We start from the raw sequence: 19,426 nt of genomic DNA, 5'->3' as shown, positions 1-19,426 counted from the left end.
CTGTATAATATATATGTACATGGCAGTATCACACACAGTTACAGCGCAGACATTGGGGTAAGGAGTCAGAGTGCTGTATACTATACATGTACATGGCCGTATCACACACAGTTACAGCGCAGACATTGGGGTAAGGAGTCAGAGTGCTGTATACTATACATGTACATGGCCGTATCACACACAGTTACAGAGCAGACATTGGGGTAAGGAGTCACAGTGCTGTATACTATACATGTACATGGCCGTATCACACACAGTTACAGCGCAGACATTGTGGTAAGGAGTCAGAGTGCTGTATACTATACATGTACATGGCCGTATCACACACAGTTACAGCGCAGACATTGTGGTAAGGAGTCAGAGTGCTGTATACTATACATGTACATGGCCGTATCACACACAGTTACAGCGCAGACATGGGGTAAGGAGTCATAGTGCTGTATCCTATACATGTACATGGCCGTATCACACACAGTTAAAGCGCAGACATTGGGGTAAGGAGTCAGAGCGCTGTATACTATACATGTACATGGCCGTATCACACACAGTTACAGCGCAGACATTGGGATAAGGAGTCAGAGTGCTGTATACTATACATGTACATGGCCGTATCACACACAGTTACATTGCTGACATTGGGGTAAGGAGTCAGAGTGCTGTATACTATACATGTACATGGCCGTATCACACACAGTTACAGCGCAGACATTGGGGTAAGGTGTCAGAGTGCTGTATACTATACATGTACATGGCCATATCACACACACAGTTACAGCGCAGACATTGGGGTAAGGAGTCAGAGTGCTGTATAATATATATGTACATGGCAGTATCACACACAGTTACAGCGCAGACATTGGGGTAAGGAGTCAGAGTGCTATATACTATACATGTACATGGCCGTATCACACACAGTTACAGCGCAGACATTGGGGTAAGGAGTCAGAGTGCTGTATACTATACATGTACATGGCCGTATCACACACAGTTACAGCGCAGACATTGGGGTAAGGTGTCAGAGTGCTGTATACTATACATGTACATGGCCGTATCACACACAGTTACAGCGCAGACATTGGGGTAAGGAGTCAGAGTGCTGTATACTATACATGTACATGGCCGTATCACACACAGTTACAGCGCAGACATTAGGGTAAGGAGTCAGAGTGCTGTATACTATACATGTACATGGCCGTATCACACACAGTTACAGCGCAGACATTGGGGTAAGGAGTCAGAGTGCTGTATACTATACATGTACATGGCTGTATCACACACAGTTACAGAGCAGACATTGGGGTAAGGAGTCAGGGTGCTGTATACTATACATGTACATGGCCGTATCACACACAGTTACAGCGCAGACATTGGGGTAAGGAGTCAGAGTGCTGTATAATATATATGTACATGGCTGTATCACACACAGTTACAGCGCAGACATTGGGGTAAGGAGTCAGAGTGCTGTATAATAAATATGTACATGGCCGTATCACACACAGTTACAGCGCAGACATTGGGGTAAGGAGTCAGAGTGCTGTATACTATACATGTACATGGCCGTATCACACACAGTTACAGCGCAGACATTGGGGTAAGGAGTCAGAGTGCTGTATACTATACATGTACATGGCCGTATCACACACAGTTACAGCGCAGACATTGGGGTAAGGAGTCAGAACGCTTTATACTATACATGTACATGGCCGTATCACACACAGTTACAGCGCAGACATTGGGGTATAGAGTCAGGGTGCTGTATACTATACATGTACATGGTCGGATCACACACAGTTACAGCGCAGACATTGGGGTAAGGAGTCAGGGTGCTGTATACTATACATGTACATGGCCGTATCACACACAGTTACAGCGCAGACATTGGGATAAGGAGTCAGAGTGCTGTATACTATACATGTACATGGCCGTATCACACACAGTTACATTGCAGACATTGGGGTAAGGAGTCAGAGTGCTGTATACTATACATGTACATGGCCGTATCACACACAGTTACAGCGCAGACATTGGGGTAAGGTGTCAGGGTGCTGTATACTATACATGTACATGGCCATATCACACACACAGTTACAGCGCAGACATTGGGGTAAGGAGTCAGAGTGCTGTATAATATATATGTACATGGCAGTATCACACACAGTTACAGCGCAGACATTGGGGTAAGGAGTCAGAGTGCTGTATACTATACATGTACATGGCCGTATCACACACAGTTACAGCGCAGACATTGGGGTAAGGAGTCAGAGTGCTGTATACTATACATGTACATGGCCGTATCACACACAGTTACAGAGCAGACATTGGGGTAAGGAGTCACAGTGCTGTATACTATACATGTACATGGCCGTATCACACACAGTTACAGCGCAGACATTGTGGTAAGGAGTCAGAGTGCTGTATACTATACATGTACATGGCCGTATCACACACAGTTACAGCGCAGACATTGGGGTAAGGAGTCAGAGTGCTGTATACTATACATGTACATGGCCATATCACACACAGTTACAGCGCAGACATTGGGGTAAGGAGTCAGAGTTCTGTATAGTATACATGTACATGGCCGTATCACACACAGTTACAGAGCAGACATTGGGGTAAGGAGTCAGAGTGCTGTATAATATATATGTACATGGCTGTATCACACACAGTTACAGCGCAGACATTGGGGTAAGGAGTCAGAGTGCTGTATAATATATATGTACATGGCCGTATCACACACAGTTACAGCGCAGACATTGGGGTAAGGAGTCAGAGTGCTGTATAATATATATGTACATGGCCGTATCACACACAGTTACAGCGCAGACATTGGGATAAGGAGTCAGAGTGCTGTATCCTGTACATGTATATGGCCGTATCACACACAGTTACATCGCAGACATTGGGGTAAGGAGTCAGAGTGCTGTATACTATACATGTACATGGCCGTATCACACACAGTTACAGCGCAGACATTGGGGTAAGGAGTCAGAGTGCTGTATACTATACATGTACATGGCCGTATCACACACAGTTACAGCGCAGACATTGGGGTAAGGAGTCAGAGTGCTGTATACTATACCTGTACATGGCCGTATCACACACAGCTACAGCGCAGACATTGGGGTAAGGAGTCAGAGTGCTGTATACTATACATGTACATGGCCGTATCACACACAGTTACAGCGCAGACATTGGGGTAAGGAGTCAGAACGCTTTATACTATACATGTACATGGCCGTATCACACACAGTTACAGCGCAGACATTGGGGTAAGGAGTCAGGGTGCTGTATACTATACATGTACATTGTCGGATCACACACAGTTAGAGCGCAGACATTGGGGTAAGGAGTCAGGGTGCTGTATACTATACATGTACATGGCCGTATCACACACAGTTACAGAGCAGACATTGGGGTAAGGAGTCAGAGTGCTGTATACTATACATTTACATGGCGTATCACACACAGTTACAGCGCAGACATTGGGGTAAGGAGTCAGAGTGCTGTATATTATACATGTACATGGCCGTATCACACACAGTTACAGCGCAGACATTGGGGTAAGGATTCAGAGTGCTGTATCCTATACATGTACATGGCCGTATCACACACACAGTTACAGCGCAGACATTGGGGTAAGGAGTCATAGTGCTGTATCCTATACATGTACATGGCCGTATCACACACAGTTAAAGCGCAGATATTGGGGTAAGGAGTCAGAGTGCTGTATACTATACATGTACATGGCCGTATCACACACAGTTAAAGCGCAGACATTGGGGTAAGGAGTCAGAGCGCTGTATACTATACATGTACATGGCCGTATCACACACAGTTACAGCGCAGACATTGGGATAAGGAGTCAGAGTGCTGTATACTATACATGTACATGGCCGTATCACACACAGTTACATTGCTGACATTGGGGTAAGGAGTCAGAGTGCTGTATACTATACATGTACATGGCCGTATCACACACAGTTACAGCGCAGACATTGGGGTAAGGTGTCAGAGTGCTGTATACTATACATGTACATGGCCATATCACACACACAGTTACAGCGCAGACATTGGGGTAAGGAGTCAGAGTGCTGTATACTATACATGTACATGACCGTATCACACACAGTTACAGCGCAGACATTGTGGTAAGGAGTCAGAGTGCTGTATACTATACATGTACATGGCCGTATCACACACAGTTACAGCACAGACATTGTGGTAAGGAGTCAGAGTGCTATATACTATACATGTACATGGCCGTATCACACACAGTTACAGCGCAGACATTGGGGTAAGGAGTCAGAGTGCTGTATACTATACATGTACATGGCCGTATCACACACAGTTACAGCGCAGACATTGGGGTAAGGTGTCAGAGTGCTGTATACTATACATGTACATGGCCGTATCACACACAGTTACAGCGCAGACATTGGGGTAAGGAGTCAGAGTGCTGTATACTATACATGTACATGGCCGTATCACACACAGTTACAGCGCAGACATTAGGGTAAGGAGTCATAGTGCTGTATACTATACATGTACATGGCCGTATCACACACAGTTACAGCGCAGACATTGGGGTAAGGAGGCAGAGTGCTGTATACTATACATGTACATGGCCGTATCACACACAGTTACAGCGCAGACATTGGGGTAAGGAGTCAGAGTGCTGTATAATATATATGTACATGGCTGTATCACACACAGTTACAGCGCAGACATTGGGGTAAGGAGTCAGAGTGCTGTATAATAAATATGTACATGGCCGTATCACACACAGTTACAGCGCAGACATTGGGGTAAGGAGTCAGAGTGCTGTATACTATACATGTACATGGCCGTATCACACACAGTTACAGCGCAGACATTGGGGTAAGGAGTCAGAGTGCTGTATACTATACATGTACATGGCCGTATCACACACAGTTACAGCGCAGACATTGGGGTAAGGAGTCAGAGTGCTGTATACTATACATGTACATGGCCGTATCACACACAGTTACAGCGCAGACATTGGGGTAAGGAGTCAGAACGCTTTATACTATACATGTACATGGCCGTATCACACACAGTTACAGCGCAGACATTGGGGTAAGGAGTCAGGGTGCTGTATACTATACATGTACATGGTCGGATCACACACAGTTACAGCGCAGACATTGGGATAAGGAGTCAGAGTGCTGTATACTATACATGTACATGGCCGTATCACACACAGTTACAGCGCAGACATTGGGGTAAGGAGTCAGAGTGCTGTATACTATACATGTACATGGCCGTATCACACACAGTTACAGCGCAGACATTGGGGTAAGGTATCAGAGTGCTGTATACTATACATGTACATGGCCATATCACACACACAGTTACAGCGCAGACATTGGGGTAAGGAGTCAGAGTGCTGTATAATATATATGTACATGGCAATATCACACACAGTTACAGCGCAGACATTGGGGTAAGGAGTCAGAGTGCTGTATACTATACATGTACATGGCCGTATCACACACAGTTACAGCGCAGACATTGGGGTAAGGAGTCAGAGTGCTGTATACTATACATGTACATGGCCGTATCACACACAGTTACAGCGCAGACATTGGGGTAAGGTGTCAGAGTGCTGTATACTATACATGTACATGGCCGTATCACACACAGTTACAGCGCAGACATTGTGGTAAGGAGTCAGAGTGCTGTATACTATACATGTACATGGCCGTATCACACACAGTTACAGCGCAGACATTGGGGTAAGGAGTCAGAGTGCTGTATACTATACATGTACATGGCCGTATCACACACAGTTACAGCGCAGACATTGGGGTAAGGAGTCAGAGTGCTGTATACTATACATGTACATGGCCGTATCACACACAGTTACAGAGCAGACATTGGGGTAAGGAGTCAGGGTCCTGTATACTATACATGTACATGGCCGTATCACACACAGTTACAGCGCAGACATTGGGGTAAGGAGTCAGAGTGCTGTATAATATATATGTACATGGCTGTATCACACACAGTTACAGCGCAGACATTGGGGTAAGGAGTCAGAGTGCTGTATAATAAATATGTACATGGCCGTATCACACACAGTTACAGCGAAGACATTGGGGTAAGGAGTCAGAGTGCTGTATACTATACATGTACATGGCCGTATCACACACAGTTACAGCGCAGACATTGGGGTAAGGAGTCAGAGTGCTGTATACTATACATGTACATGGCCGTATCACACACAGTTACAGCGCAGACATTGGGGTAACGTGTCAGAGTGCTGTATACTATACATGTACATGGCCGTATCACACACAGTTACAGCGCAGACATTGGGGTAAGGAGTCAGAGTGCTGTATAATATATATGTACATGGCTGTATCACACACAGTTACAGCGCAGACATTGGGGTAAGGAGTCAGAGTGCTGTATAATATATATGTACATGGCCGTATCACACACAGTTACAGCGCAGACATTGGGGTAAGGAGTCAGAGTGCTGTATAATATATATGTACATGGCCGTATCACACACAGTTACAGCGCAGACATTGGGATAAGGAGTCAGAGTGCTGTATCCTGTACATGTATATGGCCGTATCACACACAGTTACATCGCAGACATTGGGGTAAGGAGTCAGAGTGCTGTATACTATACATGTACATGGCCGTATCACACACAGTTACAGCGCAGACATTGGGGTAAGGAGTCAGAGTGCTGTATACTATACATGTACATGACCATATCACACACAGTTACAGCGCAGACATTGGGGTAAGGAGTCAGAGTGCTGTATACTATACCTGTACATGGCCGTATCACACACAGTTACATTGCTGACATTGGGGTAAGGAGTCAGAGTGCTGTATACTATACATGTACATGGCCGTATCACACACAGTTACAGCGCAGACATTGGGGTAAGGAGTCAGAACGCTTTATACTATACATGTACATGGCCGTATCACACACAGTTACAGCGCAGTCATTGGGGTAAGGAGTCAGGGTGCTGTATACTATACATGTACATGGTCAGATCACACACAGTTACAGCGCAGACATTGGGGTAAGGAGTCAGGGTGCTGTATACTATACATGTACATGGCCGTATCACACACAGTTACAGAGCAGACATTGGGGTAAGGAGTCAGAGTGCTGTATACTATACATGTACATGACCATATCACACACAGTTACAGCGCAGCCATTGGGGTAAGGAGTCAGAGTGCTGTATACTATACATGTACATGGCCGTATCACACACAGTTACAGCGCAGACATTGGGGTAAGGAGTCAGAACGCTTTATACTATACATGTACATGGCCGTATCACACACAGTTACAGCGCAGACATTGGGGTAAGGAGTCAGGGTGCTGTATACTATACATGTACATGGCCGTATCACACACAGTTACAGTGCAGACATTGGGGTATTAGTCAGAGTGCTGTATACTATACATGTACATGGCCGTATCACACACAGTTACAGCGCAGACATTGGGGTAAGGAGTCAGAGTGCTGTATACTATACATGTACATGGCCGTATCACACACAGTTACAGCGCAGACATTGGGGTAAGGAGTCAGAGTGCTGTATAATATACATGTACATGGCCGTATCACACACAGTTACAGCGCAGACATTGGGGTAAGGAGTCAGAGTGCTGTATAATATACATGTACATGGCCGTATCACACACAGTTACAGCGCAGACATTGGGGTAAGGAGTCAGAGTGCTGTATAATATACATGTACATGGCCGTATCACACACAGTTACAGTGCAGACATTGGGGTATGGAGTCAGAGTGCTGTATACTATACATGTACATGGCCGTATCACACACAGTTATAGTGCAGACATTGGGGTAAGCAGTCAGAGTGCTGTATACTATACATGTACATGGCCGTATCACACACAGTTACAGCGCAGACATTGGGTTAAGGAGTCGGAGCGCTGTATACTATACATGTACATGGCCTTATCACACACAGTTACAGCGCAGACATTGGGGTAAGGAGTCAGAGCGCTGTATACTATAAATGTACATGGCCGTATCACACACAGTTACAGTGCAGACATTGGGGTAAGGAGTCAGAGTGCTGTATACTATACATGTACATGGCCGTATCACACAGAGTTACAGCGCAGACATTGGGGTAAGGAGTCAGAGTGCTGTATACTATACATGTACATGGCCGTATCACACACAGTTACAGCGCAGACATTGGAGTAAGGAGTCAGAGTGCTGTATACTATACATGTACATGGCCGTATCACACACAGTTACAGCGCAGACATTGGGGTAAGGAGTCAGAGCGCTGTATACTATACATGTACATGGCCGTATCACACACAGTTACAGCGCAGACATTGGGGTAAGGAGTCAGAGCACTTTATACTATACATGTACATGGCCGTATCACACACAGTTACAGCGCAGACATTGTTGTAAGGAGTCAGAGTGCTGTATACTATACATGTACATGTCCGTATCACTCACAGTTACAGCGCAGACATTGGGGTAAGGAGTCAGAGTGCTGTATCCTATACATGTACATGGCCGTATCACACACAGTTACAGCACAGACATTGGGGTAAGGAGTCAGAGTGCTGTATAATATATATGTACATGGCCGTATCACACACAGTTACAGCGCAGACATTGGGGTAAGGAGTCAGAGTGCTGTATCCTAAACATGTACATGGCCGTATCACACACAGTTACAGCGCAGACATTGGGGTAAGGAGTCAGAGCGCTGTATACTATACATGTACATGGCCGTATCACACACAGTTACAGCGCAGACATTGTGGTAAGGAGTCAGAGTGCTGTATACTATACATGTACATGACCGTATCACACACAGTTACAGCGCAGACATTGGGGTAAGGAGTCAGAGTGCTGTATCCTATACATGTACATGGCCGTATCACACACAGTTACAGCACAGACATTGGGGTAAGGAGTCAGAGTGCTGTATAATATATATGTACATGGCCGTATCACACACAGTTACAGCGCAGACATTGGGGTAAGGAGTCAGAGTGCTGTATCCTAAACATGTACATGGCCGTATCACACACAGTTACAGCACAGACATTGGGGTAAGGAGTCAGAGCGCTGTATACTATACATGTACATGGCCGTATCACACACAGTTACAGCGCAGACATTGTGGTAAGGAGTCAGAGTGCTGTATACTATACATGTACATGACCGTATCACACACAGTTACAGCGCAGACATTGTGGTAAGGAGTCAGAGTGCTGTATACTATACATGTACATGGCCGTATCACACACAGTTACAGCACAGACATTGTGGTAAGGAGTCAGAGTGCTGTATACTATACATGTACATGGCCGTATCACACACAGTTACAGCACAGACATTGTTGTAAGGAGTCAGAGTGCTGTATACTATACATGTACATGTCCGTATCACTCACAGTTACAGCGCAGACATTGGGGTAAGGAGTCAGAGTGCTGTATCCTATACATGTACATGGCCGTATCACACACAGTTACAGCGCAGACATTGGGGTAAGGAGTCAGAGTGCTGTATAATATATATGTACATGGCCGTATCACACACAGTTACAGCGCAGACATTGGGGTAAGGAGTCAGAGTGCTGTATCCTAAACATGTACATGGCCGTATCACACACAGTTACAGCGCAGACATTGGGGTAAGGAGTCAGAGCGCTGTATACTATACATGTACATGGCCGTATCACACACAGTTACAGCGCAGACATTGTGGTAAGGAGTCAGAGTGCTGTATACTATACATGTACATGACCGTATCACACACAGTTACAGCGCAGACATTGGGGTAAGGAGTCAGAGTGCTGTATCCTAAACATGTACATGACCGTATCACACACAGTTACAGCGCAGACATTGGGGTAAGGAGTCAGAGTGCTGTATCCTAAACATGTACATGGCCGTATCACACACAGTTACAGCGCAGACATTGTTGTAAGGAGTCAGAGTGCTGTATACTATACATGTACATGGCCGTATCACACACAGTTACAGCACAGAATTCCACACAACATTTTTAACAACGGATTATGATGGGCCTCACTGTATAAGGGACACTACTACAGTGGGCAATTCTAGTGGGATAATGTGGGTGGTCAAGCAGGTCACGTGCTTTGCATAAGAGGCACTAATGGGGGCACTGCGTAATGGGCGCTACAACAGGGGGTATTGCATAAGGGAACTAGTACTGGGGCACTGCATAAGGGGGCATTGAATAAGGGGCACTGCTACTGTGGACATTGCATAATGTCTACACGCCCCCATTTTTCAGTGGCCATGCCCACTTACTTGTCGCACACAGTTTGGTGGGGGGGCACAATTTTTCATCTTGCCCTGGGCACCAAAGACCCGAGTTACACCACTGGTGAGCAGTCTCGCACAGGACTAGCCGATGCATGAAGAATACCCCATAGACTTGAATAGTAACAGTGGGACTTTTCTTGCCAGTACAATGGAGCTGCTAATGACCTTATACTGTAAGCTTCTTTTATATATAGTTATTAAGATCGATTTGATTTTTTATATTTAAATAATATATGTGTGTACACATGTACTTTTATATTAATTCCTAAGCTGTTAGGCATTATATTATTAATCATATATAGCTAATCAATAAATGTTTTATATTATATCACATTTGAAGTGTCTTGATTGTACTTTCTATCATGTAAAGACGTATTTGAGGGCCTGATTCAGCCAGGATCGCCCCTGCGATTACGCACGCTATCGGCCGATTGTTACGCTCTGCGCATGCACTGCAGTGCGCGAACCAGCCACTGCAATCGGGACAGCGATCCCAGAGACTGCGCAGACCCATTGCAGAGTGATTGACAGGATGTGCCGTTTGGGGATGGAGACGTGGGGGGAGCGGGACTCGGTGAAACGCAGGCGTGTCATTACATTTCAATGCCGTTGCGGGGGCGTGCATAAATTATTCGCTGCAATACCGTACGCAGCCTGAGCTCTCGTTGCGTACCGGAAGGTTAGCGATTCCTGAGTAAGATCAGACTTTGTGCAAGTGTGCGGGAGGCTGCGATTGTACACCATTGTACCAATGGTTTCGCTAAGTATGTGCGTAAGGTAAGGTGGGCGTCCTTATGTAGTGCTGCGACGGCATGGCGATCGCAATGGATTAGCATATCATCGTAGCGAGACTGCGGGTGTAATTGCAGCCGCGATCGCAGGTGCGATCCGTAATGAATCAGGGCCCTATGTGAGCAGTCCCTTCATTTATTTTATATAACTTCTAACATGTAATCTCTGGCTTGTATTGGAAATCAGTTTATATAATATGTAAATGTTCTTTGGAGTAGATATGAAAGCTCGTTGTCTGGTAAAGTGTACGTCACACAAACTAAAGTTACAGCACCTTTTTCCTTATCCCTCAGTCAGGTCTAAATATAATGAAGCATGCACTACATTACCTGCTACCAGTGTTTCCGGTTGCTGTGTTTTGCCGGTTGATTTGGCTTAAAAAAAATAAGAAACATTATACATTTTATTAATAGCAGAATCATTTTATACAAGAAAACTCCTGGGGGTAAATTTACTAAAGTGAGGGTTTTTAGAAGTGAGTATTAGAAGAGATGTTGCCCATAGCAACCAAGATTAGTTAAGATTCTACTTAACATTTAACTAGTACCTTCTAGAAGATAATAGCTAGAATCTGATTGGTTGCTATGGGTAACATCTCTTCTAAAACTCACTTCTAAAAACCCTCACAAATTTACCCCTAGGTATTTCTAAATATCTATAAGTAATGTCATTTACATAGTCATATGAAGGCTTGTGTTGACTTGACACAGGCTATCCCCCTACAGACTTACTGTTTCATTCTAATTTGGACTCCTTAATGTAGGAAATTATCTTTGGTCAAATTAAAGAGCTTTAGGTAAATGACATTAATCAGAAGTCCTATTCACCTCTGTAAGCTTTGGTATCTGTGTCCTCACACTAATTTCTTCACAACCGTGTGGCATCACATCATCTACAAGACCAATTACCTTCAGTCATCTGTACTGGCCGGTGTTTCCACTGTTAAAACCACTGAAATGAACCCAGGCCAGTCAGGAGAAGCTGGAGAGGGAAAGTATTCATATAATTCGCCGAGAATAATCATTATTGCTCACACAGGGCTCTATTTACTACAATCCGCATTTGTAATGCAGATTGTAGTGTGATATTATCCACTAGGGCCCTGATTCAGAGCCGTTCGCTATTTGCGGTCGTTCGTTCAAAAACAAGGGGTGGCTATTCAAATGATCCGTACGCACATTGTGGTCTGTTCACACCTCTAAGTCTGAACGAGTGAGCAAAACATACGCTCGTTTATTTGTTAAAAATGCCCCCTGGCCGCTCGTACCATACGTCATGTCCGCTATTTATTAGATTAATCGAGTATATCGAACAGCGTATGAACTGCTCGCTATTCTTGGGGTTGGTTTTTTCAACCGCTATATTGCAAGCAGTTCTGGCTAAAAGACACCCAACTGACGTGGTCGATGACGCTGCTGTTTAAATTATGCACACCCATAAAACGCCCGCTTTGACCTTTAAGCACGCCTGCGTTCTGATCTCCACTCCCTGTTTTCAAGCACCTTCCCCTGTTACCACCCACATACGCCTCATTCTGTCACTCAAAATAGCAGGCACTCGCTATATAGCGTACAAACAAACGATTTTCGGCCGCACTGACTGGTTCGCGCATGCGTACTAAAAACCATACGCATGCGCAGATGTGCGAACATCGCTCGGAACGAGCATACTGCCGCTAACGAGCGGCTCTGAATCAGGGCCTAAATTTGCAGTGATTTACTACAAATCCCTTGCAGGGACAGAGCTTGTGAGAAAGCTCTGTCCCTGCGAATCCCATCCGCACTCTAGCCCCGCGCATGCGCCGACCGTCCACCGCTGCTTCCCCCCCTAGCGCTAAGCCCCGCCCCTGACACTAAGCCCCGCCCCCTGTGATTGCGGACTCCCCCCACGACTCCCCCCTTAATAGCACTTATCTGCAGTCATCGGTGCTCCGATGATGTCTTCCATGCCTCCGGTCAGCTGATATCCCATACTGCACTGGGACCCGATCACCTGATGACCGGGTCGCAGTGCAGCATGGGAGACCAGCTGGCCGGAGGGGAGTCATCACCGGAGCCCCAACCACCGGTCCCTGGAGTCAGGTAAGTAAAATTTTTTTTGACTATTTTTTTTTTGTGTGCAGTGTATCGGCTTGCGGTCTGTTTAGACCACACAGCTGATTACTGGGGCTGGCTCCGGGTTCTGCTCTGCCTTTTAGAGCAGAGTAGGAGTCCGGTAACCGGGGGAGACCCTGGATAACGCCACCTGCAGGTGGCGTTATTATCACAGGGCTTTCCCTGGTATTTTTTTACAATTTATTTTTAGTAACTATGGTCGGATCACATTTCCCATTACAATTATGAGAAATGCGATCTGATTACTAAAAATAAGTGATACTTAGGGGTTGGAGTAGAATTTTACGAATTCTTCTCCAATTGCCCTATAGTAACTATAGGTGATACTAAAATAATGTGAAAAGTATTTTAGTAAAAATAATGTTAATAAATAGAGCCCTAAGTGAGGACATCTTTCCTCCTATGACTAACTCAGAACGAGGAATTCATTTATCTTCTTTCTTTTTTTTATATAAGTGAATTTTTCACTCATAATACGAGTCTGCATACTCACTTATGCAATACTTGGTTTGTGTTGTATATATTGTATATGTTGTGTATTGTTTGTGTGTACATTATATGATTTGTGATACCCCCTTATTTTAAGGTATAAGAATAAAAGTAAAGGCCCTCATTCAGAGCCGTACGCTCTGAGCAGAGCGCACGCTCTGAATGAGGGCCGCCCTCCATAATTATGGAGCGTCCTCCTGGACGCTCGTATAGCTGTGGGTCACCACCCACAGCCTATACGAGCTTGCAGTTTGATGGCCGCGATGGTCTTGACCATCGCGACCATCGCCACTGTGAGCCGGAGCCTGCGGTTGAGTTTTTCAACCGCAAGGCCCGGAGTGATTTGGGCTCTATCAGAGTGATGTCAGTGGGCCGGCTTCTGACGGTAGGCGTTCCCTTGGGAACGCCCCCGTCAGGGAGGCACGCCCCCGGCACGCCCACCAAAGGGGGCGTGCTGTCAATCAACATCGACAGCACGCCCCCTTTGATCAGACACAACGAGCGAAGGAAAGTCCTTCGCTCGTCGCGTCTGGCGCATGCGCACGACGGCGCTCCCGCCGTCGTGCGCATGCATAGTGCACAACATCGACCCACTTGCGAGCAGACAGCCGCTTGCGAGTGGGTCTGAATCAGGCCCAAAATTTTAATATACTTCAGAATCCTTCACTTTCTGATAAGAGTGCCACCAGCAAAGAGTCTTCTTTTTCTTCACCAATGAAGCTGGAGATGGCACACATGTGTGGAAAACTCCAAAATGCTGTCATTCATGTCACAGACCCTGTCAGTGTTTCCTGATGAACTCAGGGCCTGATTCAGACCCGCTCGCTAAGATGCATACTCTCGCTGCTGCCGGTGGTATGCGGTGTGTATACATTGTACGTGGTGCGCATACCTTAGAGAAAGTTCACAATGCATTCGCTCGCTGCACAAAGACAGCCCAGCAGACTGAGTGACAGGAGAAGCCGTTTGTAGGTGGTGACAGGGGCTGGCCATTAAAAATGGGAGAGTGGAGGTGCAAACGCAGGCGTGCCTGAGCATCTCATCGGCGTGTTAGAGGTGTGTATAATTATATACAGCATCATAGTACACGTCACCTGGCTGGTTTTTACACTGAAGTGCTCGCAGTGCTTGTGGCAGGGTATGGTCAACCTCAAGCGCTGCGATAGCATCCGATGTACCGATGGTTGCATACACTTCCTGGACATGACGTGCACAAGTGGGCGTCTTAAAACAGGCTGGTGGGTGTCTGCATACACTGTGTGATCGCTCTCTAAGAAATACTGGGCTAATGTATTGCTATGTGATAGCACTGCCTACACAATTTGCATACACATCGTGCGAGCAATCGCATCTAGCGAGCGGCTCTGAATCAGGCCCTCAGGACACATGCAGGGCGGCAATGGCTGTTGAGCAGTCGGTTCAGAACCTGCTGCCTTTATTGATCCACAAATCTGCTCAGAGAAAGCGCTGACACAACGCAGAAGAACTTTTCTATTGCTGTGGTGGATATGCCCATGCAGGGGCGTAATAAGAGAGGAGAGGGCCCATGTGTATTCCCTGTCTGGGGCCCCCTCCTCTCTCCCTGTGGTCAACAGTGAACTGACAGCAGCAGTAGACTCCAGGCACTAGTCTGTGCCAGGACTCTACTGCGCATGTGCAAGTCACTGGGAAAATGGCGTAGCAGTCATTTTCCCGGCGACTTCCCTACTGCCAAAATCAATACAATAAAAGGAATCCGTTTTAATTCAGGTGCACTCGATTCCTCACTGATAGTAACAAATCGAAAAACAAAAATCTTTATTAGGTAGTAATGGTGTGCGCTAACTAGCCTATATGATCGGGACTGCGATCGCAGTGCCTAAGCAGACCCATCGCACAGTGATTGACAGGAAGTGCCGTTTGTGGGTGGTAACGCGGGGGTGGTCTGCTGAACGCAGGCATGCCAGTGCGTTTGAACGCCATTGCAGATGTGTGCATAAATTAGCCACTGCGATGCCGTACGCAGCCCTGATAGCGTGCGTGGAAGTTAGCAATGTCTGAGAAAGGTCAGGGCCTGTGCAAGTGTGCGTGAGGCTGCGATTGTACTCTATTGTGTGTTAGGTAAAGTGGACGCCCTTATGTAGTGCAGCGGCAGCATAGCGATCGCAATGGATTAGCATATTATCGCAGTTGAACTGCGTGAGCAATCGGAATTGCATTTGCAGTTGCGTTCCGTAGTGAATCTGGCCCTTTATTCGTAAATATACAAGTCCTCTAATCCTGTGTCTTATTTAGTAGGCAAGTCTGCAGTCATACGTAGTGTACAATGTAACAGTTTACCTGTCACTCATTCTAAGGTTATAATTAAGTTGCTACGTTCAGTATAATCGGCAGCTATTCCATCAATCACACTGAAATCTTGATACAGTTGTTGCAAGATCACATATAAATACTCAGCACTTGTAGTCCCAGGTGTGTTATTTAAATCTCAATAACATAGCTGCCTACATAATAGACAGAAAGTAACTTGTACTGTGGTTATTCAGCCCAATATGTAGATCTATACATTCACACTACAGTGTAATGATCTATAGCTGTACCCAATCAGCCTGTTATGCTAGAATCGCTATGTACTACACACTTGTCTCATACACTTTCATTGGTGTGTAGTAGAGGAATGCAATATTCTGAGATCGATTGTTGTATTTATTCAGCCCAAAGACACAGGTTTTGTTGTTTTATTTTTATTTTATGTTCACATATGTTTATTTTAATCCAATATCTATGCAATACTCTGCAGTGTATACTTGCTGCATTTATTCAGCCTAGTGTGTATATGCCTATAATAAGGCTGCTATGTAGTAAATAGTTACTACATTTATGGCATGATTCAGTACAGATCGCTATTGCGATCTCGGCTGTGATTACGCACACGGTCTCATTGCGATGATATGCTAATCCACTGCGATAACTACGCCGTCGCAGCACTACATAAGGACGCTCACCTTACCTTACACACATCCGTAATACTGGAAGACTGCAATACCATCGGTACAATCGAGTACCATCGCAGCCTCATACGCACTTGCACAAGGTCTGACCTTACTCAGGAATTGCTAACCTCATCGCATGCAGTGAGAGCCCAAGCTGGGGTTGGCATTGCAGTGAATAATTTATGCACACCCCTGTAATGGCGTTCAAACGCACTGGCACGCCTGCGTTTTGCCGACCACCCCCCCCGTCACCTCCCCCAAACGGTCACTTCCTGTTAATCACTCTGCGGTGGGTCCGCGTAGTCACTGCGATCGCAGTTCTGATCGCAGTGGAGTGATCGCACATGTGCACTGCGATGCATACACATTCACAGAACGCGACAATCGGCCGATTGCGTGTGTAATCGCAGTTGTGATCCTTACTGAATCAGGCCCTTACTAAATAAAGGAGGAAGTGGGGAATAGGAGAAACCTGAGCACAGGTAAGGGGGTAGATAGAGTGATGTTCACTTAAAAGAATAATTATAGAGGTAATTTACCATAAATGAAACAAATATAATACTGCTCAAATGCTCAATTAGAATCGCAACTTATGGGGGTGCGCCCCTGAGAGTAAACGGAATTGCCTAAAAGGAGAAGGAAAGGGACTCTCGTTTTGTTGGGAGCACTCTTAGGAAAAAGATTTTTTTAAAACTTCACTTTTAATAAATATATTACAATGTTCAGAATTTTCTTAAATCATTTGTTTAGACAGCGCACAGCAAACGCCAATGTGAATTTCGCTTAGGTCAGCTTTCTCAAGCCTTCACACTAAGGGGCCCATTTATCAATGAATATTTCAGGTAAAATCCCCCAAAACACCCATTTTCGGGGGATTACCTCAAATATTAAGTGTCCCCCGGATGTATTAAGAAGGGTTCGCAGCAGGTATCTGTGGTGATCCCTCCCTGCCCAATGGCACTAGGTTTCTATGGGGGATGAGATGCTGCCAGATTTACCAATATCCGGAATGTGAATGCATTCCCGATATAGGCCCCTGCAGCTAACGCCATCTGAATATGGAGTTAGCCACTGTAGCCTATGAGTTACACCATGCATAATTAGCTGGGAGAGAGTTCCCCCGAGACTCTCCCCCGGCAATGGCCACCAGTCCCAGCACTGGCCGGCAGCTCTCTGGGGACATCGTAGGAACGGACTCCTTTTGGTGCCCGTGTCCCTGCATGTGCCAGTTGCTATGATTGCATATTGCAATGCGATCATGGGCGGTAATGTAATGTCCAGGTCGCATTGCAATAGCGATCATTACTAAATGGGGGTCTATATAATACAAGTGCTGAGTATTTATATGTGATCTTGCAACAACTGTATCGGGATTTCAGCGTGATTGATGGAATAGCTGCCGATTATACTGAACGTAACAACTTAATTATAACCTTAGAATGAGTGACAGGTAAATTGTTACATTGTACACTACGTATGACTGCAGATTTAGCTACTAAATAAGACACAGGATTGGAGGACTTCTATTGTATACTTATGAATAAAGACAGCACACAGCCTTGTTTTTAATATCCTTTTATCCACAAACAAATTTTCTTTTTTCTATCAATCTATGGCCCCCATTTATTAACGATCGCATTTGCAATACAATCTGGGCACGCTAGTACCGCCCATGATCTCATTGCAAGATGCAATCATAGCGCTGGGATGTGTTATCCGGCACATACAGGGAGAGAGGTTCCGGAAGGAGGTCGTCCCTGTGATGTGCCGGAGAGCTTCCGGGGCTTCACATGTGCGGCAGCCATTGCCGGGGGAGGGTTTCGGAGGGTTTAGGCTACAGTGGCTAATGACATCTTTAGATGGCGTTAGCTGCAGGGGCCAATATCGGACAAGGAACCAGCACATCCAGCAATGACAGCCAACTGGACAGCATGGAGGCCCCGAGAAGAGTAACAGGATCAGACCTCCTTGTGTTGTGGAGCCAATGTGTCCTATACCCATTGTATACATAATTCATCCTCGTGTCTGCTGAGCTGTAAGTGGCTGGATATGGGCCCTGTTTGGCCACCAGTTTGGTGGAGAGACGTATGAGAGAGATAGATAAGTGGCAGCGAGAGGCTGATTAGTGGCTTTTAGCAATTTCTCCACTTTATCTCTCTCCATGGCGTGATACATCTCCCCCTGGAAGGGGCACTTTTATTAAATTCTGCATGTGCACAAACAACAGCAACTACTGGGTACTGGGCCTGATTCAGTAAGGATCGCAACTGCGATTATGCACACATCAGCCGATTGTTGCGTTCTGCGCATGCATCGCAGTGCAAGAACCGGTCACTATGATCGGGACTGTGATCGCAGAGACTACGCAGACCCATAGCAGAGTGATTGACAGGAAGTGTCGTTTGCGGGAGGTGACAAGGGGGTTGCTCAGGAAAACGCAGGCGTGCCAGTGCATTTAAACGCTGTTGCAGGGGCGGTCATAAATTATCCACTGCGCTGCCCTACGCAGCTTGTGTACTCACTGTGGGTCTCATTCAGACCCGCTCGCAAGCACCGATGCGCTCACAAACGGGTCGATGTTGAGGCCCTGCGCACGCGCAGAAGCCGCACTGCACGCGCGCAAGCCCCGGAGCAAGAGAGAAATTCACTCTGGGGCTTACTACAAAAGGGGCGGCTGTCGATGGTGTCGATACACCGT

General features: G+C 46.0%; 1 protein-coding gene across 1 annotated transcript in view; it reads right to left on the bottom strand.

Annotated features, from left to right (window-relative positions):
- LOC148506373 (uncharacterized) overlaps positions 1 to 19,426 on the bottom strand; it is an 89,014-nt gene that overhangs the window by 21,614 nt on the left and 47,974 nt on the right. Inside the window, exon 9 of the mRNA XM_088446916.1 lies at positions 11,483 to 11,527. Within this exon, the coding sequence (XP_088303042.1) occupies positions 11,483 to 11,527 (45 nt within the window). The remainder of the gene's footprint in view (positions 1 to 11,482; positions 11,528 to 19,426) is intronic.

This window comes from Taudactylus pleione, unplaced genomic scaffold (assembly GCF_031769625.1).
Source record: "Taudactylus pleione unplaced genomic scaffold, aTauple2 ptg000407l, whole genome shotgun sequence".
In the NCBI taxonomy this organism is placed as follows: Eukaryota; Metazoa; Chordata; class Amphibia; order Anura; family Myobatrachidae; genus Taudactylus; species Taudactylus pleione.
This window is presented reverse-complemented; position numbering and strand designations above follow the sequence as displayed.